Source organism: Podarcis gaigeae, assembly GCF_964106915.1.
Source record: "Podarcis gaigeae genome assembly, chromosome: 4".
In the NCBI taxonomy this organism is placed as follows: Eukaryota; Metazoa; Chordata; class Lepidosauria; order Squamata; family Lacertidae; genus Podarcis; species Podarcis gaigeae.
The window spans coordinates 90,930,148-90,951,156 of record NC_139677.1 but is presented as its reverse complement, the minus strand read 5'-3'; the positions used below and the strand labels follow the sequence as shown (position 1 = coordinate 90,951,156).

The window sequence follows — 21,009 nt, the reverse complement described above, 5'->3', positions numbered from 1 at the left end:
CTATGGACTTCAATAACAACAACAACAATAAATCACAACATGGAAGATGACCTCATTCAAAGAGCTAAGGAACCTTCAAGAAGGATCATGGATAAAATACCAATGCAATTTGCTCAAAACTCTGTTCTGGCACAGGCAACTCTTTTACGCCTCTGGGGTAAGGAAATGACCACCCTGTCAGCTCGCACGATCTTACAGACATCCCATCTGCGGGGAAGGACGTTTGCCTTAAATAGAAAGGTGGACAGATGCGAGACGGAGACGATGGTCAGCAGAGATACCAGCATGGTGAACAGCTTAAATGGGAACAGCTGGATGTAGGCTCCATCCACCAGAGAGCATCCTGGGTAATGGATGACCGGGGGGATGTTCAGGGCGGGCTCCCCCGCCAAGAGGCGCAGGAGGAGGCCCAAGAAGAACCCGGCGGCGGAGCCGTAAGTGTTGGTGTTGCGAATGAAGAGGACGCAGCAGAGCTGGGGGAAGAGGAGAGCGTAGACGAGTTCTCCACTCAGGAACCAGAGGTCATAAATGGAATGGGCGTAAAAAGCTAGACCTGCGGACATCATCCCAAAGATCACCATGGACATTCTCATTGCCCATAGCACTTCTTCCTCTAACGCCTGGAAATAAAGAAATAGGTGTTTTATTATTTGTTTAGGTGCTATTACATTTCTATGCCGCTGTGGAGGTAACGCTCCACTTGTGCTGAGGCACACCTTGAACCTGGCAGGCAACAGCGTGCCCAGGAGCCTTGCGCCCACGCTCCCTCCCAGGGCTATTGACTGTTTGGCTCCGAAGCGCCCTCTCCGATTGCATGGAGCCCGGAGAGCCCCGTGGTTTTCCACGGATCTGAGGGCAATGAAACAATCGTTGAGACGGCTAGAGCGCCGGTGGTGGATAACTCATTCTGAATCTGACCGGACACAGGTTAGAGCTCAGCGTCGAGCCTACCAAGTGGCGATAGTGACGGCGAAGAAGACTTTCTTCACCGCCTCTATTGCATCTGCAGAAAACAGCAGCAGGAGACTCTTTCAGGTGGTTCACAATTTAGCGGAACCACCTGTAACATCGGGGCCCAGTACGGGCCACATGTTCTCCTGCAATGATTTTGCAAAGTTTTTTGCAGATAAAATCGCTCAGATTCGGGAAGAAGTAGACTCCACCATGGGAGCAGGGCCGGGGCGGGAGAGTGCTAGAGTCCTGTCTGGTCAAGTTGTGTGGGATCAATTCCAATCTGTTACCTCCGAGGATGTGGACAGGCTGCTTGGACGAGTGAAGCCAACCACCTGTCTCCTGGATCCTTGCCCATCCTGGCTTATAAAAGCTAGCCGGGAAGGACTGGGCGATGGGCTTCGTGGGGTGGTGAATGCTTCCCTCCGTGAGGGAGCCTTCCCAGACCCGCTGAAAGAGGCGGTTATTAAACCGCTTCTTAAAAAACCATCTTTAGATGCGGCCACGATGGCCAATTATCGCCCAGTCTCAAACCTTCCATTCTTGGGCAAGGTGATTGAGCGAGTGGTTGCTGAACAACTCCAGGCACGCCTGGAAGAAGCGGACCATTTGGATCCCTTCCAGTCGGGATTCAGGCCTCATCATGGGACTGAAACTGCCTTGGTCGCACTGGTTGATGATCTCCGGCGGGCTAGGGACAAAGGTGAGAGCTGTTTCCTAGTTCTGCTGGATCTCTCAGCGGCGTTTGATACCATCGACCATGACATCCTTCTGGACCGTCTTGAGGGGCTGGGAGCTGGGGGCACTGTCATACAGTGGTTCCGCTCCTTCCTCCTGGGCCGTGTTCAGAAAGTGGTGGTGGGGGATGAGTGTTCAGACCCCTGGGCTCTCACTTGTGGGGTGCCTCAGGGTTCTGTCCTCTCCCCCATGCTTTTCAACATCTACATGCAGCCGCTGGGAGGGATCATCAGGAGGTTTGGGCTGGGTGTTCATCAGTATGCAGATGATACCCAGCTCTACCTCTCTTTTAAATCAGAACCAGTGAAGGCGGTGAAGGTCCTGTGTGAGTGTCTGGAAGCGGTTGGAGGATGGATGGCGGCTAACAGATTGAGGTTGAATCCTGACAAGACAGAAGTACTGTTTTGGGGGGACAGGAGGCGGGCAGGTGTGGAGGATTCCCTGGTCCTGAATGGGGTAACTGTGCCCCTGAAGGACCAGGTGCGCAGCCTGGGAGTCATTTTGGACTCACAGCTGTCCATGGAGGCACAGGTCAAATCTGTATCCAGGGCAGCTGTTTACCAGCTCCATCTGGTACGTAGGCTGAGACCCTATCTGCCTGCAGACTGTCTCGCCAGACTGGTACATGCTCTGGTTATCTCCCGCTTGGACTACTGCAATGCGCTCTACGTGGGGCTACCTTTGAAGGTGACCCGGAAACTACAACTAATCCAGAATGCGGCAGCTAGACTGGTGACTGGGAGCGGCCGCCGAGACCATATAACACCGGTCTTGAAAGACCTACATTGGCTCCCAGTACGTTTCCGAGCACAATTCAAAGTGTTGGTGCTGACCTTTAAAGCCCTAAATGGCCTCGGTCCAGTATATCTGAAGGAGCGTCTCCTACCCCATCGTTCTGCCCGGACACTGAGGTCCAGCTCCGAGGGCCTTCTGGCGGTTCCCTCACTGCGAGAGGCCAAGTTACAGGGAACCAGGCAGAGGGCCTTCTCGGTAGTGGCGCCCGCCCTGTGGAATGCCCTCCCATCAGATGTCAAAGCGATAAACAACTACCTGACATTCAGAAGACATCTGAAGGCAGCCCTGTTCAGGGAAGTTTTTAATATGTGACATTTTAGTGTATTTTTCATCTCTGTTGGAAGCCGCCCAGAGTGGCTGGGGAAACCCAGCCAGATGGGCGGGGTACAAATAATAAATTATTATTATTATTATTATTATTATTATTATTATTATTATCCCTCAACTTGTGCCTCTTGGCTAGCAAACAGGGGGTTTCCCCTGACCGTTTGTCTTCTCACAGATTTGGTCACTCGACATAACACTTGGCTGGAGCATGACCAGGGACGCAGTTGTAATCAAGTACAGTGCTACCTCAGGTTAAGTACTTACCGTATTTTTTGCACCATAACACTCACTTTTTTCCTCCTAGAAAGTAAGGGGAAATAGATTCTGACGAAAGAGAAAAGTAAACTAAATGAGAGGATAGAAATAGAAGAAATAAGAAATGCAATCAAAGAATTAAAAAGCAGAAAGACTCCAGGGCCGGATGGATTTAGTGCAAGATATTATAAAGAAATGAAGGACATCCTTGTTGTACCACTGAGAGAAGTAATGAATGATATATTAACAAAAAAAGAAATACCAGACACTTGAAAAGAAGCATATATTACTTTAATACCCAAACAAGACTCAGATTTATCTCAAGTTAAGAATTATAGGCCGATCTCGCTTCTAAATAATGATTATAAACTGTTTGCTAACATATTAGCAAATAGGATGAAAAAGGTGTTGAAGGGTTTGATACATGAAGATCAAGCAGGTTTTCTTCCTGGCAGACAAATGAAAGATAATATTAGGAATGTAATTAATATTTTGGAGTATTTGAATGCCAGGAATGACAAGCAAGCTATGTTGATATTTGTGGATGCGGAAAAGGCCTTTGATAATATTTCTTGGGAATTTATGTTAAAAAACTTTGAGATGATGGATATTGGACAAGGATTTATGAATGGTATTAGTGCAATATATAGAGACCAAAGAGCAAAATTAATAGTGAACAATGTGGTAACAGAAAATATAAAAATAACCAAAGGTACAAGACAGGGGTGTCCACTTTCACCATTGTTATTTATCACGGTCCTGGAAGTCTTTTTAAGAGCAATAAGAGGTAATGAACAGATAAAAGGGATAACAGTAGGAAGTAAACAATATAAGGTTAAGGCATTTGCTGATGACTTGGTACTAACTCTGGAAAATTCAACAAACACTGTAACAGAAGTTCTGAATGAAATAGAGCAGTTTGGCCAATTAGCGGGATTTATTTTGAATAAGAAAAAGACAAAAATGATTAGTAAAAATATGGACCGAGAAACTATTGATAAAGTGCAGCAACAATTAGAAATAGAAGTGGTTAAGAAGGTTAAATATTTAGGAGTTTGGTTAACCCCCAGAAGTATCGATTTGTATCAGAACAACTACATACCAACCTGGAGTAAGATTAAAAAAGATTTAGAGGTGTGGGGAAGAATGAAATTCTCATTTTGGGGAAGAATTGCAAGAATAAAAATGAATGTGCTACCTAAGATGTTATTTTTATTCCAAACCGTTCCAGTAATCAGGGGGGCTGCTATTTTCAGAACTTGGCAAAGAGAAATTTCAATGTTTATATGGCACGGTAAGAAGCCGAGAATAAAGTTTAAGCTATTGACAGATGCGAAAGAGAGAGGAGGCTTCGCCCTGCCAGACCTGAAATTATATTATGAAGCATCTTGCCTCTGCTGGTTGAAGGAATGGAGGAAATGGACTTCCGGGTTAGTGCCATCGACTAATGGCGGATTCCCTCCAAGCTCCGGGAGGGAATCGGCTCTGCAGGATAGGGTCTTGCCGCTGCGGCGACGCGGGGACCCTTAAAAATCACAGGCGCGGAAGCCTGTGAGCGTGGTGACTCGGCGGGCACCATTTGCGCCCCCCCCCCAGCTGCGAAAGAGCCTGCTTAAAGGCTCCGGAACGGTGTGGGGGTGAGTGACGCGGTGCTGAGAGTGGACTGCTCATTCTGCGGAGTGAAGCCGCAAGCCATTGTCGGAGAGCGCTGACTTCTTCTTTGGAACAATTGGACTCTAAAGTAAGAACCCGTAAGTAGTACGGAAATTGGAACTTTAAAGGAAAATTTTGATGAATTGGGAACGAGTGGGGAAGGTGTAAAAAGGAAGTCCGCCCCCCCATTTGTAAATAATTTAAAGCAAAGGACCTGTCAACTAAGGTCGAGAGAATCTTTTCTTTCTTTTGTGTAAAAGATTTTAACCTCACGGCTTGACATTAAAAGAAATTTTATTGGAGGATAAAAAACTAATTTTGGGAGCTGAAGTTCCAAGCCCCCCCCCCCCCCGTATCCGGGAGCGTCCCGCGAGAGAGCTTGTTGATGAAGTACTGAAGAGTTTGACAGCTGTCAAGTTAGCTGTCAAGACTGAAAAAGAGAACTTTGCGTTTGTTGCTTCTGCTGGTTACATTTGATATAATTTGTTGATACAAACTAACTTGACTTTTGGACTTGAGTTGAAAGGAATTTTAAGGAACTAAAATCCCTCTAGAGGGGGTTTAGGGACATTACAAGAATGGCTGGAGGAGGGAAAATCCAGGCTGAATTAGCCAGAGCATTTGTTCTCTTGGGAAAGTTACAAGGTCAAATCGATGTTTTGGCTACAAATGCCACAACTCTGGACTTAACAGTAAATAACATGGTTGAACCTGATAAGGATTTGAAACAGGAAGCCTATTCAATTGGACAAATAGAGAAATTTCAAAGCTTTGAGAACATGGAGAAGGAGATATATGTTGCCCCTGAAGAAAAGGAAGGAGGAGCTGTAATTTTGCAGATGTTAAAGGAAAGCTGTAAATCGAGGCCTGACATGATGGCAACAAAGGAAAATAAAAATCTGATGTGGAAAGTCCGGCCTGAATTGGAGAGTGGAAAACAGAGAGATCTCCTTAAGTGGAGATCTGAAGACCGAAGGATTATAAATTTGATTAAGGTGGAAGCTGGAGCCTTGGGGACATCTGGACTAAAAAAAGAGTATGAAACAAGATTTGGAGTACCCCATAGGCTTTACTTTCAAATATGGAGGTCTGGCTGGAAGAAACATGGATCCTGTTGGGCCGGAGCCTCTCCGAGATTTGGGGTTTAACATTAAGGACTATCAAAAAGACCGGCAGAGAGGAACTGAGAGAGATTTAAGTGCCTCGGATGTGAGATCTCCAGGCTAAACAATATTTTGAGACTGATGGACATTTGAGGGGACTGAAACCGAGAAAGGGGTGGGTGGAGTTTGGGAATCCAAAGGGTATATAGAATCATAGAATCCTAGAATCATAGAGTTGGAAGAGACCACAAGGGCCATCGAGTCCAACCCCCTGCCAAGCAGGAAACACCATCAGAGCACTCCTGACATATGGTTGTCAAGCCTCTGCTTAAAGACCTCCAAAGAAGGAGACTCCACCACGCTCCTTGGCAGCAAATTCCACTGTCGAACAGCTCTTACTGTCAGGAAGTTCTTCCTAATTATAACTTGTTCTGTTTTTATTTTGTTTTGCTATTGGTATGAAATTGGGGAAGTCGTGGAAGGGAAATTTTGGTTGACCTTAGGAAATATGTTTAAGAATGAGAAATGATGTATAAGTATTGATGTTTAAGTTTAGATAAGTGAAAATTGGTCTTTAAAATGGTTTAAGTCAAAAGAAAATAAGGTTTGCAAAAATAAATTGAGGAAATGGAAGAAAGAGGAAAAGTAAAATGTTAAAATAAATTATTAGTTAAAGATGAGAAATAAGTAATAAGGACTTGCTGAGCTAATAATTTAAATTGGAATACAAGAAGGGGTGGTGTGAGGAGGTCTGAGAAACAAGTTAAAAGAAAATAAGTAATTGAAATTTTATGTGTTTTTAAATGTTTTTAAGTTTTGTATTTTTGTTTTTTTTGTTTGTGTTTTGTACTTGAAAATGCCAATAAATATTCATTAAAAAAAAAGGAATGGATGAAATTAGAAAATACTGATTTATTAGACTTAGAAGGATTTGATAACAGATTTGGGTGGCACGCTTATTTATGGTATGACAAAAAGCGAGTACATAAAGGTTTTGAAAACCATATCATAAGAAAGTCTCTGATAGAGGTTTGGGAAAAGTATAAAAACTTGTTGGAAACCAAAACTCCGTATTGGTTATCACCATTAGAGGCGTTGAGTGTGAAAAAAATCAATATGAAAGGGGGGTGGACAACTTATCAGAACCTAATAACAAAAATTGAAGGCAAATGGAGTTTGAAGCCGTTTGAGGTAGTTAAGGAATATGTTAATGATTGGCTGCATTACTTTCAAATTTATGAAATGTTTAAAAAATATTTAAGATTAAGAGGTTTTGAGGATAAAGAGCCGAAATTTCAGAAAAAAATAATAAATTGTGGTTTTAAAGTGCTGGTTAAAATGTACAAGATATTACTAGAGTGTCACACAAAGGACGAAGAGATAAAATCGGTTATGATTGACTGGGTCAAAGATTTTGGATATAATATACAAATGGAGGATTGGGAAAAATTATGGAAAGAAGGTTTAAGATTCACTGCATGTACAACAATAAAAGAAAATGTGATGAAAATGATGTATCGATGGTATGTAACACCAGTGAAGTTAGCAAGGATGTATAAAGGATGTAACAAATGTTGGAAATGTAAAGAAAAAGAGGGTACATTCTATCATATGTGGTGGGAGTGTAAGAAAGTAAAAAGCTTTTGGGAAATGATATATAATGAATTGAAGAAAATGTTTAAGTACACTTTTGTTAAGAAACCAGAAGCGTTTTTACTTGGTATTACAGGGAATGAGATTAATAAGAAAGAAAAGAAGTTATTTTTATATGCAGTGACTGCAGCAAGAATACTGATGGCTCAGAAATGGAAGCAAGAGGAGTTACCTACACTAGACGAATGGAGAATGAAGATGACGGACTATGCAGAACTCGATAGACTGACTGGAAGGATCCGAAATCGACGAGATCAGAGATTTATAGAAGATTGGGAAAAGTTTACAGAATATATGCATAAATTAAGTGATAATCAAATGACATTTGTAAGCTTTAATGAAGCTCTGTAAGAAGAAATGTTATAATATGAGTAAAACTAAGAATTAATTTTAAAAAATAATTGAAGAAAGGCTTTAGAAATGTGTAAGAAATTAAGAAGGGAAGGAGTATCAGGCAAGTTGAGGGAAGTCAAAAAGAGAATGGATATAAAAAAGATGTATGATTTGTATAAATTTTGTATTGGAAAAATTGAATAAAAATAATTTACAAAAAAAAATAGAAAGGGGAAATGTCTGTGCATGTTATGGAGGGAATGCCTACAGGTGGCATGCCTACGGATTTTCCTCCTCTAAAAACTACATGCGTGTTATGGTCGGGTGCGTGTTATAGAGCGAAAAATACGGTAATTCGTTCCGGACGTCCGTACTTAACCTGAAACTGTTCTTAACCTGAAGCACCACTTTAGCTAATGGGGACTCCTGCTGCCGCCGTGCCGCCGGAGCATGATATTTGTTCTCATCCTGAAGCAAAGTTCTTAACCTGAAGCACTATTTCTGGGTTAGCGGAGTCTGTACCCTGAAGTGTATGTAACCTGAGGTACCACTGTATCGGGGAACATTTTAGGGAAACACCTGCTAACACGTGTATTTGATAACGCTGGAAATGTGCTTAGATGGAAATACGTCATGTTCAGAGTGGTTTCACTACTGATTCCAATTGTTGACTTCTGCTAATAAAAAGAGGCTCTGCGAAGCTTGTTCTTCAGCTTGCTCACACACAGCTCCCTGTCTCCAACCTCCTGCCATCCTCCGTTATTCTTACAGCCGCCTTTCCTCCAACGAATTCAAGGTGGTGTGCATGACTCTCCTCCTCTCCATTTTACCCGTACAACAACCCTTTGAGGTAGGCTGGGGGCCGAGACGTGGCAACTGGCCCACCCAGGGAGCTTCATAGCTGAGTTCAGGTGGGCTGCTAGTGCCTAAACACTGAGGCATCTGATCAAGGCCTGTATTTTAAAATGAGCTTAAAGATTTGCAAATGTTTCATGCCAGGCAGAAAACCAGCTGGCTAAGGACTTTGGCAGTTGTTTATCCTCCTGGACAAGGGCCCCCCTGATTTATAGTAATAGCAGGAGACAGGTTTCTCAAAGTTGTAAAAGGGAAATACAGGCTGGGAGCAAAGGTTACACTGACCCTACATATTACAGAATACAATCAAGCTGCAAAACCACTAATTAAGAGTTGGTAAATAGTAAGATCTCTGTTTAGATAGAGCTTAATACCACGAGCCATCTGTTTTAGCCATTTGTTTTGGAATGTAGGGGCAACAGGGCAAAAGGTGATCTGGTAATTAAGGTGCCTTGTTGAGGCAAATGTAAGATATATGGCTACTTGTCTGCCATTTATGGATAGAAGGAAATATAGCTCTTTGTCTCCCATAAAAGGTAATAGGAAATGGGTGTATCTTTTATGATTGATTGTAGCAAACAGCCAATAGGAATTTCAACCAGGCTGATTGGACAGAGGCAGCCAAAGGAGGAGCAAGGGGGCTGGGCTGAGGAAATATAAGTACTGGACATCAGGGCTGGAGGGCAGGCAGAGCTTTGGTAAACATATACCACTGTGCCTATCATTTATTTGTCTGACAAATAAATTATTATTTTAATTTCTCTATTGCTACGTTGAATATTTCATTCCAGCTAAGCGTTAACCACAAGCAGGGTGCTACAACACAACTACACAAAGCTGGGTAACTTTTACCAATATCACTTATTATTACAGTGGTACCTTGAGTTACAAACGCCTCAGCTTACAAACACTTCAGGTTACAAACTCCGCTAACCTGGAAGAGTTACCTCGAGTTGAGAACTTTGCTAATGGAAATCGTGTGCCGGCGGCACAGCGGCAGCAAGAGGCTTCATTAGCGAAAGCACGCCTCTCATTAAGAACAGTTTCAGGTTAAGAACGGACCTTCGGTAACAAATTAAGTTTGTAACTAGAGGTACCACTGTATTATTATTTAAATTGTCTTTCTGGGATTTGGGGTGGCTTTGAACCCTGTTGTTACTGGTTCCTGGAAATTCCCAGAAACCCTTTAAATTAAGAATTTTATTTCGTTTTAAAAGAAAGGTCTCTGCAATATTCTTTCTGGTAAAGTCAACTGCTTACCGCAAACCCCAAGAGCCATTTTAGCTAATGAGATAATGAGAGGAGGAGCCTTGCAATATATTTTACGAAATGTTACGAATCTATTTCCTATGATCATTCTGAGTGGCGTAACTCTGTGTAACTACTGGCTTCCTCTCTTTAAATTTTATTATGTTCCAGTGCATATTTCTGTTGTGGCCTTTCAAGTTTCTCTCTTCTTATAGAGAGAACCTAGATTTGGCCTTGCATTTAACATTCAGTTTCTTTCTTTTTTTTAATACAAATATCATGGGGTGAGGGGAGGGACAATTGACAGCATCAGAGCAGACATGGAGAAAGGATTTAACCTTTTCCTCCCCAGGTGCAGGAAAATCATGCTTCTGTTTTGCATTAGGAGGAAATTCCTGCTTTATTTTGTTTACGTTTATTTCATAAAAATGTATGCACTGCTTGAGTGTATTAAAAAAAAGACCCTCAAAGCAATTTATGAAAGGAATAAAACAATGAAACTATTTGTAAAAACAGTTGCAAGCAACAATTAAATCAGCGTAGAGATTTTAAACGCAGTGTAAGGTAGTCTCTGTGTGAGTATATTGTATTCAATTATGGGGTATCAGAGTTTTTAGGGGCTAACCAGGTTGGGATAGTTGGGATAGCAGGCTTGTTGGTTTTTGAATGTCTGATGTAGATTTTTTTCAATTTCGTTGTTCTGTATAGGACAATGACAATAAAGATTATCGTATCATAAAATCCATGATAAACTAAAAGCAGATTAAAATACAAATCAACATTCTACATATCTGGGTGGGCTTGACAAAACAAAACAAATTTTTTAGCAGGCACCAAAAATAATATAGTGAAGACACTTGCGTCCCTCACAGACCTCCCTCCGCCTGCTGGTGTCGATATTATTCGCAACAACTCACATTTTTCCTGAAGACTTTCCTGTATATGTTGTGAGCAAACAAGGTACCAGCAGAGAGCAAGGCGGAATCACCAGAAGACATCACGGCAGCAGCCAGGGCACCCAAGCCACCAAGGGCGACATACGTTGGGCACAGATGGTAGAGAACCAGTGGGAGAATAAGGGCAGACTCTCCTCTGTCGTTGGGACTGGGGAGGCCATAGGCAGTCTGATTCCAGTCTTAGAAAGGAAACAGAGAAGCATCATGTATGTTAAAAGGTTTGATCATATTTCAGGGTGAGGGTTAACACATGCAAAGGAACAGGAAGTCTTCCCTATCACTTTTTCCAACGGGTAGAGTAGGCTAGGTTAGGAACAGCGTATCGTTGAATGAAATTGGCTGTCCCTAAAATTCATCACACCCAAGGCGGCAACTTCTTTCTCCCCAGAAGAGTCAGGGAGGATTCGCGATCCTCCGGGTGGTGTTATGGAGCGTGCTAATCTTACCTGTGGAAGCAGCGACAGCCCCAATGACAACAGAAGGGATGGCCATGATGAAGCACCCCAGTCCAGAAAGGTAGGAGATGAGCCTTCCTTCGTTTGGAGAAGAAGCCGAGAGAACGCGCTGGAAATAGATTTGCCACGGGATACTCCCAAGAACCTGGAAGAGAAGCAGAAGGTTATGAACATATCGGTCAGCCTCCCATCACATACAGGCAGCCCCAAAGTCACTTCAGGCAATGAAATGCTGTTAGGCCTTGTGGCCTTCCGTTCCAACTGAGTCTTGTTTGAGCGACAAAGGGCTCACTCCCAATTTTGCTGTGGTTCCAAGTGGTTTCCCTCTTGCCTTGTTTCTTCCCAAGGGAAAACCCTTAGTAATCTATTCAGCAATAAATGGCAATCTCATACCCTCCAACATTCCTCAGGTGAAAGTAGGGACATTTCTGACTCCCAAACAACTGACCCTCCTTGACCACCACCCCATTTTTTGGTCCGTCTCCCCTGCAAAGCATATCCTATCAGAAGAGCCAGTGCTACCACAACTTCACAAATGCGACGCAACACAAACAACCCTCCACCGTCCTGAGGGGAAAAAACCTTAATCCCGATTTTATTTACAAAAAGAAAACCACAGAAATAAATGTTAGAAAGGGGCAATACTAGCCTGAGGGCCAAATCTTTAATTCCCCTACTCACTGTGGACCAAACTCGAGCAAAGAGCAGGGCAGTTCAAAGTTATCAGGATAACCAGTAATGGGGGCATTACAGGAAGCCGCTTGGAAATCCATTCTCAGATGTGGTAAAGGGACCCCTGACCGTTAGGTCCAGTCGTGACCGACTCTGGGGTTGCGGCACTCATCTCGCTTTATTGGCCAAGGGAGCTGGCGTACAGCTTCCAGGTCATGTGGCCAGCATGACTAAGCTGCTTCTGGCGAACCAGAGCAGCACACGGAAACGCTGTTTACCTTCCCGCCAGAGCAGTACCTATTTATCTACTTGCACTTTGATGTGCTTTTGAACTGCTAGGTTGGCAGGAGCAGGGACCGAGCAACAGGAGCTCACCCTGTCACGGGGCTTTGAACCACCGACCTTCTGATCGGCAAGTCCTAGGCTCTGTGGTTTAACCCACAGATGGGACTCAGACTCAAATTGCACCTGTGAACGGGTGTTTTTCCTCTGCAGACATGGTATACATTTCCCCAGCTCATCCAATACAGCTATTTCTACAGTTTGGCCAGAATGAAATAAAAACAGCAAGCACCACCAGCTTGCCCTCCATCTGCCTTGGGAGCAGTTCTTACCAAATATAAGAAGTCATCGAGCCACCTTCCAAGATACTGCACTTCCATTTTTCCAATCCAAGATGCTTGGAAGACGTCGTGCCCAGCAGTGTAGGAAATGCTTTTCGTTGCAGGATTCATGAGGGCGAAGGGGATACAAACCCACTTGTGGTAAAAAGAGAAACATCAGAATTATTTCCCCATCAGGTTTCCTCAAGGACACCAGCCTTGAGCTCTGGTTTGCAAAATATGCTACCCACAAGTGAAAAGAGGAAAGTAAAATAAAATATCCACTCCTGCTCACCAAAATCCATCAAACAGAGGACACAGGTGAGTGATGGGTCGATAGCTGTCACCCACAGACAATATTTGATCTTACAAGCAGCTGGTTGCTGATGATTACTATAGAGAACTGGCTCCAATGTGCTTATAGAAGCTCCTGCTCACACCTGAAGCTCCAGCTCCAAACATGTAGAGAGAGCACTCATTAAATTTGATGGTGGTCAGATTCACTGCAGGCAAAGATTATCCCCAGACTCATAATTTTGTCCTAGCATTTTGTACCCATCACAGCCTCGCAGAGACTGAGACTAAGCCCCATGTGTGTAGAATACGGTTACGGTTTTTAAAAAAAATCACAAAAGTATTTCAAGTGAGTAGTAAAATAACAATATTAGGACTTACCAGGCTGACTGTTATAAAGATCAGCTGTATTACATCTGTATATGCAACCGAGTACAGGCCACCTAATAAAGTATAGATTATAACCGTGCATGCAGAGATAACAATGACTAAAATACCATGGATATCCAAAATGACCTGCATGGTTGCACCTGTGGAAAAAAGGACAATGTTAAGCTACAGCATGAAATTTAATGCTACGCGATTTCCCTTACATCATTATATTAGTGTGCACCACAAGTGACAGAATTGCTCCTTAAGAGATACAAGCATTAACATAGGGAGAGATGATCTTCTAGACTAGATGTTTTTCCCCCAGCCAGATGCCCTCCAGATGTTACTAGTCTACAGTTCCAATCATTGGACTGTGATCACTGACCACATCATCTGGGGCTGATGGCCTTTGAACCCCAAAACATCTGCCAGAGGTTGGGAAAGGCTGTGCCAGAGGTTGGGAAAGGCTGCTCTAGGCATTATGAACATTCCCAGATGTGGAGTTCAGTTCTGATTATTCCTCAGGGCGGGTATGAAGTAGGGTTGTTGCAGGACATGGCTGTGGAGGGGTTGTGGCCTGGGGAGAATGCCAAGGGCCAGAGAGAGAGAGAGAGATCTAGAGGGCCACATTGGGCTGCCTGGTCTGAGGTTCCCCATCAAATTTAGGGCAAATCACTCCATCTACTTTTCCCCAGCCGTAGACATTTGAATTGGATGAAGTGGAAATGTGGGCTGCACGGACTCATGGGCTGTAATTAAAGCAGTTCCTACTTTACTGAAACAAGCCTTCAGCCCTTAAGACAAGCAAGAGATGTTTAGTTACCTAAGGAAGAAAGAATAGCTGCAAACCAGAATATGTCCCCTATCAACGATGGAATAAACATGAGGCTTGCCATCACATTCCCATATGTTTCTTGGAGTGGATCCATCATTGTCACGTACTTCTTCGATCTCATTGGATTGACAAAGAAGAGCCCACCTGTTAAAAAGCAGTTGTATTGCAATTATTATTGTCATCTGGGCAGAAGCAATGTTTTTAGATACCTAAAATTTTCCCCGAGGAGCTAAAAGTGGCACATGTGCTTCCTCTTTCCCATTTTATCCTTAACAACAATCCTGTAGTCTGAGAGAAGGTGACTGGTCTGAGATCACCTAGCAAGTTCCATAGCTGAGTGGAGGTTTGAACCGGGGTCTCCTCACGCCTGGACCAGCACTCTGACCTGGGAATAGTCATCACAGTGACCTTCAGATTTGGCTGGATGGCAACCTGCTGGGTTGCTAGGTCATGACTGAGCTGAAAGGAGTTTGAAATAGGGGGTGTCTCATCCTCTGCCCTGCCTCTGCCACACCCCTGGAGCACCCCTTTTGGGGGATTTCCCTGGCTTCGGTTTCACAGGATCAGAGATGGAGGGCTTGCACTGAAGTATTTATGGCTGGCCCAAGATAGGGAAATTTAGTCCAGATTCAGCCCAAGATCCACCTATCCAGAAATCCCCTCATCCCAGCGGATCTTGTGTTTGGATTACTCCTTGAGAGACTTTTCGTATGTGCGACAACGGCAGTTTGTGAGGAAACAATGTGAACCAAAGTCAGACTTCTGCATTCCCCTTGAACGAGTCTCTCATCATTTCATTTCTGATTTTTGAACGAGTCTCTCATCATTTTAACGAGTCTCTCATCATTTCATTTCTGATTTTTATTGGATGGAATACACTGGTACCTCGGGTTACATACGCTTCAGGTTACAGACTCCGCTAACACAGAAATACTACCTCAGGTTAAGAACTTTACCTCAGGATGAGAACAGAAATTGCATGGCAGCAGCGGGAGGCCCCATTAGCTAAAGTGGTGCTTCAGTTAAGAACAGTTTCAGGTTAAGAACGGACCTCTGGAATGAATTAAGTACTTAACCCGAGGTACCACCGTAGTTACATATTTAAGCTTTTTTGAAAACTTTACCAATAAGGAGAGACAGAGCAAATCCTACTGGGGCTTGGACCCACACGAGTCCTCTTGAAGGCAGGTAGACAATTTCAGCAGTGCCATTGATATATGCTCCTCCAACCCACGTGGCTGAAAGAAAGCAGGAAGAACACACTTAAACTTGGAAATTCTCTCAAAATGGACACCCCAGCTAAAAATAAATTCTGTGCTGTGCTGCCTTTAGCTCCAATTCCTATAAGCCCCTGAATAAGGGAAGGAGCATGTCTCAGTGATAGAATATTTACATTGCACTTAGGACATCTCAGGTCTCAATCCTTGGCATTAAAAACCTCTACCTCAATATTTTCTTTCAGACTGATGAGAGGTTTTATTTATTGATTGACTTTGGAAAAGAAGTGGCATACATAGCACCTTTGGTTGGTTGGACGATATTAGGATCAAAATATTTTAAAATTAAGGAAACTCTTGACACAATTAAGTTAGTTAGAAAGATATGGAATATAATGCCAAATAAAAAACCAGATTTGATCCATGCTAAATTGACTTTGTGGGGGAATCCCATTTTTAAAATTGGGAAAAAGATGGCATGCATGGAAAAATTGGATGGAAGCGGCATAATGACTTTGGATCAACCGATAGATGAGGAAGACGAATTTTATACGTTAAGTGTTTTAAGAGATAATTATCACCTGTCAGATGCATTCCAATAGCAATATCTGCAGCTACAATGCCTTTTAACAAAGAACAAGACCCCCATCTCTCCCCTCCTTCTATTTTCCCCCAATCGCAAGAGGTCCATGACAAAAACGTCTCTCGCTACATGTAAGCAAACTGCAAAAAAGACTATGAATTGAAAGTGCAGACAAAAGATGTACCGTATTTTTCCGTCTATAAGACGCCCCCATGTATAAGATGCCCCCTATTTTGGGGGACTCAGATTTAAGAAAATGGGGGGAGATGGGCCCCATGTATAAGATGCCCCCTAATGTTTGACATTATTTTTTAGGGGTGAAAACTAGTCTTATACATGGAAAAATATGGTACTTTCCCCTGTTTGTGTTTCATAGCACAATAAAATCTTTAATAAAAACTAAAATTAAATATACCAGTGTTTGCATTGGCTGCTTTTTCAGCCTCTGAGACACCAGAGGTATTAGAACAGTTGTCCAAATCTTTTGAAACAAAAAAACCGGCAATTACTTTTTATAGATATTTGTTATTAAAAAATAAGTTTGATATGCAGACTGTAAGAAACAATTGGAAAAAAAAGATTTGGATGTTCCTATAGACCAGGTAGACAGTGTGACAGTGTTTTAGCTTCCATAGCAAAGGCATGGATGGATCTTAAACTAAGGCTTACACAACAGAAAATAATATTTAGAATCTATTGGACTACATTAGTTTTGCATAGAAAAGGACTGTCGAATGCAGCTCCTTGTTGGAGGATAATGCCTCTTGGAAACATGGTGTTCTTACAGTGTCCTGTTCCCACTAAGTTTTGGGTGAAAGTGTTGAACTGTGTAAATACAACTGTATGGAAAAACTTAAAATATTCAGAGGGAAATATTCTTTTGAATTATACACGTATTATATGGAAGTTGACAAGTGGACAGAAATGGATTCTATGTGTTCTAAGTATGTCCAAAAGACTGATATTGATGAACTGGAAAAACAAAAATCTGGCCCTCTTTAATCAATGGATTGAAGACTTGACAGCACTCACAACATATGAACGGATTGCTTATAGATGCAGGCTTTGTTTGGATAAATATATTGATATTTGGAGCAAGTGTATACAGAATATAGCAGGTTATTAATAATCATATATGCATATAAGATATATATATAATTTTGTATAAGTGAAAAACTTTAAAATATTAATTAATAAAAAAAACTTTGGAAAAGAAGTGCTTTAAAATAAAATAAAAACTGCTATATTAGTCTATATTGCACCTTCTTCTTTCTTTTCCCCCACTTTATTTTGTATAACTGGGGGGAAAACTTTAAAATATAAATAAATAAATAACCTTGGGAAAGAAGTGCTTTAAAATCAATCTGCTGCAAAAAAAACCTTCTAGACCTAAGACTCAGATGCAGTAGTTCAGTGGTAGAATACTCCCTTTGCATTCAAAAGGTCTCATGTTTCATCTCCAAGATCTCCCCATTAACGCTGGGAAAGACCACAGACCCAAAAACGTACACACAAACACAAAAACTCTGACTTTCCCCTTCTGAATTTTGGCATAACCACCCAGCCACATTTCTGGACCCTGCCTAGATATCAGGTTAGTTCCTTTTAAAAACTGGCAATCCTGTGTCATTACAAAGCCCATCTATAACATCATGATGCCTCACACCATGAGTCATTAGAATTGTAAGTTGGAAGGGACCCCAAAGATCTTATAATCCAACCCCTGGCAATGCAGGAATCTCAACTAAAGCATCCATGACAGATGGCCATCCAATCTCTGCTTAGAAACCTCCAAGGAAGGAGAGTCCACTACCTCCTTGGTTTTTGGGAAATTGGTACTTACCGGTAGCAGTGAAGAGTCCAAGGCAAAACCCCATTTTCCTGTTTCCCACCATGGCCACTTCACTGGGCTTCCTGCTTTTCAGCTTCTTGGCTTTCCAGGAAGCCCATATTCCAGTTGCTAAAGTAGCGACATAAAAGGCAACTAGGGCCACCAAGCCGCTTGTGCTCAAAGCCATCTCCTCCAGCTATCAGGAGCTGTGAGTTTCCGGCAGTGGAGCCAAGTTCAAGCAGCAAAACGCCTGTGTCTTGTCGGACGAACCTTCTGCAAACTCTTCCACTGGCGAACTGTTGCTATCTGAAGGACTAACTTGGGGTGTGCACAAAGTGGGAGCAGAGCAGTTTATGACGTTGGAATAGGACCCCGCCTATCTCTCTCTCTCAACAGACTAAACAATCTCTGCTTGTGTGTCCTTAAATACCAGGGGGAAATGAGAGATTAATGGAACAAACAAAAAAGATCCAGCATTGTGGATACCAAGTGAAGTCTTGGAGCAGTGGTTCTTAAAGGGCATTGCAAATCACACTGGATGGCAAGCGTGGCAGGAAGATTCAAGGACAATCGGAGAAACTTTTAAACATGTCAGTGTACAGCACAGAATACTATCAAGTTCAGAAAAGAGAAATGTTTCTTTGAGTTGATGAAGAGATGTGAGTCTCTCAGAATAGACCTAACATACCGTATTTTTCCATGCATAAGACGCCCCCATGTATTTTGGAGACTCCAAATTGAGAAAATGGGGGGGGGGGAGATTGCCCAGAGTTGTTGAGCTTTTTGGGGGTGCTGCTGAAGAAAACCGCTCACCCGCAGGACCGCCACAGCCAATCGCCCACACATCAACAAAGCCACCAATCTTTGGCACGCAAGCAGAAAGCAAGCGCCAATCGCCCGCCCTATTGCCGCAGCAGCCAATAGCCTGCAGAACTTGCCACACTGGCCAATCACCAGCAAATATGCCGCTGACAATCTCCTGCTCATGGCAGCCACCCAATTCCCGTCCCCCCTCTCCACTACCCATGTATAAGACGACCCAAAATTTTTAGCATGATTTTAAACTAAAATAACGTCATCTTATACACGGAAAAATACGGTAAATGAAATTACCTGGCAAAAGCAAGCTCATTGAGTTTGTAGGCATACTTAAGGTACATTTTATGCAAGAGGCTGGTTTGCAATTATATTTTGGGAATGATTCATGTCCTTGTGCAGCTGCATTGTGCGATACTTTCTGGATGCCCCATGGTCATATTATAAAGTAGTTGTGGTGGCAAGGTGGCAGTGCCAGGGCGACAGTGGGGGCAGGGAGGGGGCCTGAATCTGTGGGCAGCGGCGGGGAGGGGGGATGTTTTGCTTACAGTAGCAAAACATCCTGTGCCGCCTCTTATGCAGAAGGTCCCAGGTTCAGCTCCTGTCTGAAGCCCTGGAGATCCATTGCCAATGATTGTGGGAAATACTGAGATATGGTGATCTAACTTGGTGCATGGCAGCGTCCTATATACCATTTTGGAGCAATTTCTCCTTGTGTACACTTTGTTGCAAACCATTTCTCTGATATGATGCATTTTAATGTTACTTTCAACATTATGTTTTGACGCACGCTTTCTAATACATTCCTTTTAATACAAATCTCTCTTTCTTTTTTTATTGGAGAGCTGCGCTGCAGAATTCAGAGACACGTGGATTTTGTTGCATTGCGTGTCGAGACCCCAAGACCACCCCCTTGTTGATGAATAAGACACAAGGTCACAGAAATTAGGTTAATGTTATTACGCAAATTTAGGCCACAACTTTATTGGTTACAGAATGTGAGCGGTATTGGCTTAGGCGTTGGAATTGACCCAACTATATCTGACTCCTGCCCATCATGCAGGGAGTCCAGTAAGGGTCAATCACCGGTAGGGGGAGCCCCGTCGATGCAAACCAACTCAAACTCCCCCTGGGTTCCCGACAGGGTCGTGGCATGGCCCAGGCCCAATCCCAGACTTTGGACAAGATCCACACCCCTGGATTCCTTTAACAGAATACCTTTAAGTTTGGAGGGGCAGGTGATGGCCACACCTCCCCTCCCCCATCATAAGATCAACCAACGCCTAACCGCCCCCGGAGGGGAGTGGGTGGCCACATGGTCCACTACAACTCCTCCTCACTGGGAAGTGGAGCAGATTTCCTGTTTGTATCTTGTTTTGGGAAGTACAAATCAGGTAGGTTCGTGAACCAAAGTGAATTTCTTCCTCATTATTAGGAAGAGTGGATACAAATTAATAAAGAAGTTAGAAGGAAGGTGCTTTGGAATGGGGGGTGGGCATACAAGAGAAAGAAAGGGAGAGGGAGAGCGAAGAGCGAAGAGCGAAGAGCTCAAGCATTAGGGTAGCCTTGTGCAAGTCAATGTCTTTCAGCTAGGGAACTGCAATTTGATCGAGTTCACATTTAAATGTGAACTTATGTAATTCACACTTGCCTAATTCACAAAACAAGATGCAAACCAAAACAGGCCCATCCTTTGTAGTGAGCACTTTTTTGGATTTTGCAATGCAGCTCTCCAACCAAGGAATGTGTATGCAAATATATGTACTAGGGCAAAGTGTATATTAGTGAAAACAAGGTATAAAAATGCATTGCAAAAAATGTGTATATTGGGGAAAACTGCATAAAAATGTCCCAATTCACACTAAAACGATGAATCTTACCGAAGTCTTTAAAAAGGAAGAATTTGCAAACTGATGTGGAAACATGAAGTGAATTAGAGATTGGAAAATTGAAATCACCAATCTCTACTCTCAGGCTAACCTACTCTGCCACTGTTTAGGAATTTAAAATTCAAGGCGTTCAGCTCCTTTGAGGAAGAATGTACTGTATTTCTCACTCTATAAGACACACTTTTTCCCTCCTAAAAAGTAAGGCGAAATGTGTGTGAGTCTTATGGAGCGAATGCAGGCTGCGCAGCTATCCCAGAAGCCAGAACAGTGAGAGGGATCGCTGCGCTCCCTCTCACTGTTCTAGCTTCTGGCTTAGCCACGCTCTGTCCTTTCCCCCACCTCCCGTAAAAGCCCCCAAGAGCCACGCTCCCTTTAAAGGAACAGAGCGCCTTTAAAGGGACAGAGTTCTCTGGGCTGCCCTTCTACCTCCTCAGGGAAAAGCCTGCAAGCACCGTACACACGCTCCACGCAGCTTGTGAAAGGGAGCACTGAGCAGAGCCCGGGATGCATACAGGCTCTGCTCAGCGCTCCCTATAAAGAATATTTTTTTTCTTGCATTCCCCCTCTAAAAACTAG

At 43.1% G+C, this 21,009-nt stretch overlaps 1 protein-coding gene across 1 annotated transcript; it reads right to left on the bottom strand.

The window, feature by feature from the left end:
• Positions 1 to 17,915, bottom strand: LOC310843445 (high-affinity choline transporter 1-like; the record flags this gene model as incomplete). Its single annotated transcript, XM_083736849.1, has 8 exons — positions 1 to 620; positions 10,829 to 11,046; positions 11,314 to 11,467; positions 12,609 to 12,752; positions 13,272 to 13,420; positions 14,086 to 14,241; positions 15,222 to 15,335; positions 17,741 to 17,915. The coding sequence occupies 8 exons, from the start codon at positions 17,913 to 17,915 to the stop codon at positions 114 to 116; spliced, it is 1,617 nt and encodes a 538-aa protein (XP_083592975.1). The 3' UTR covers positions 1 to 113.
• Between the last annotated feature and the right edge of the window lie 3,094 nt (positions 17,916 to 21,009).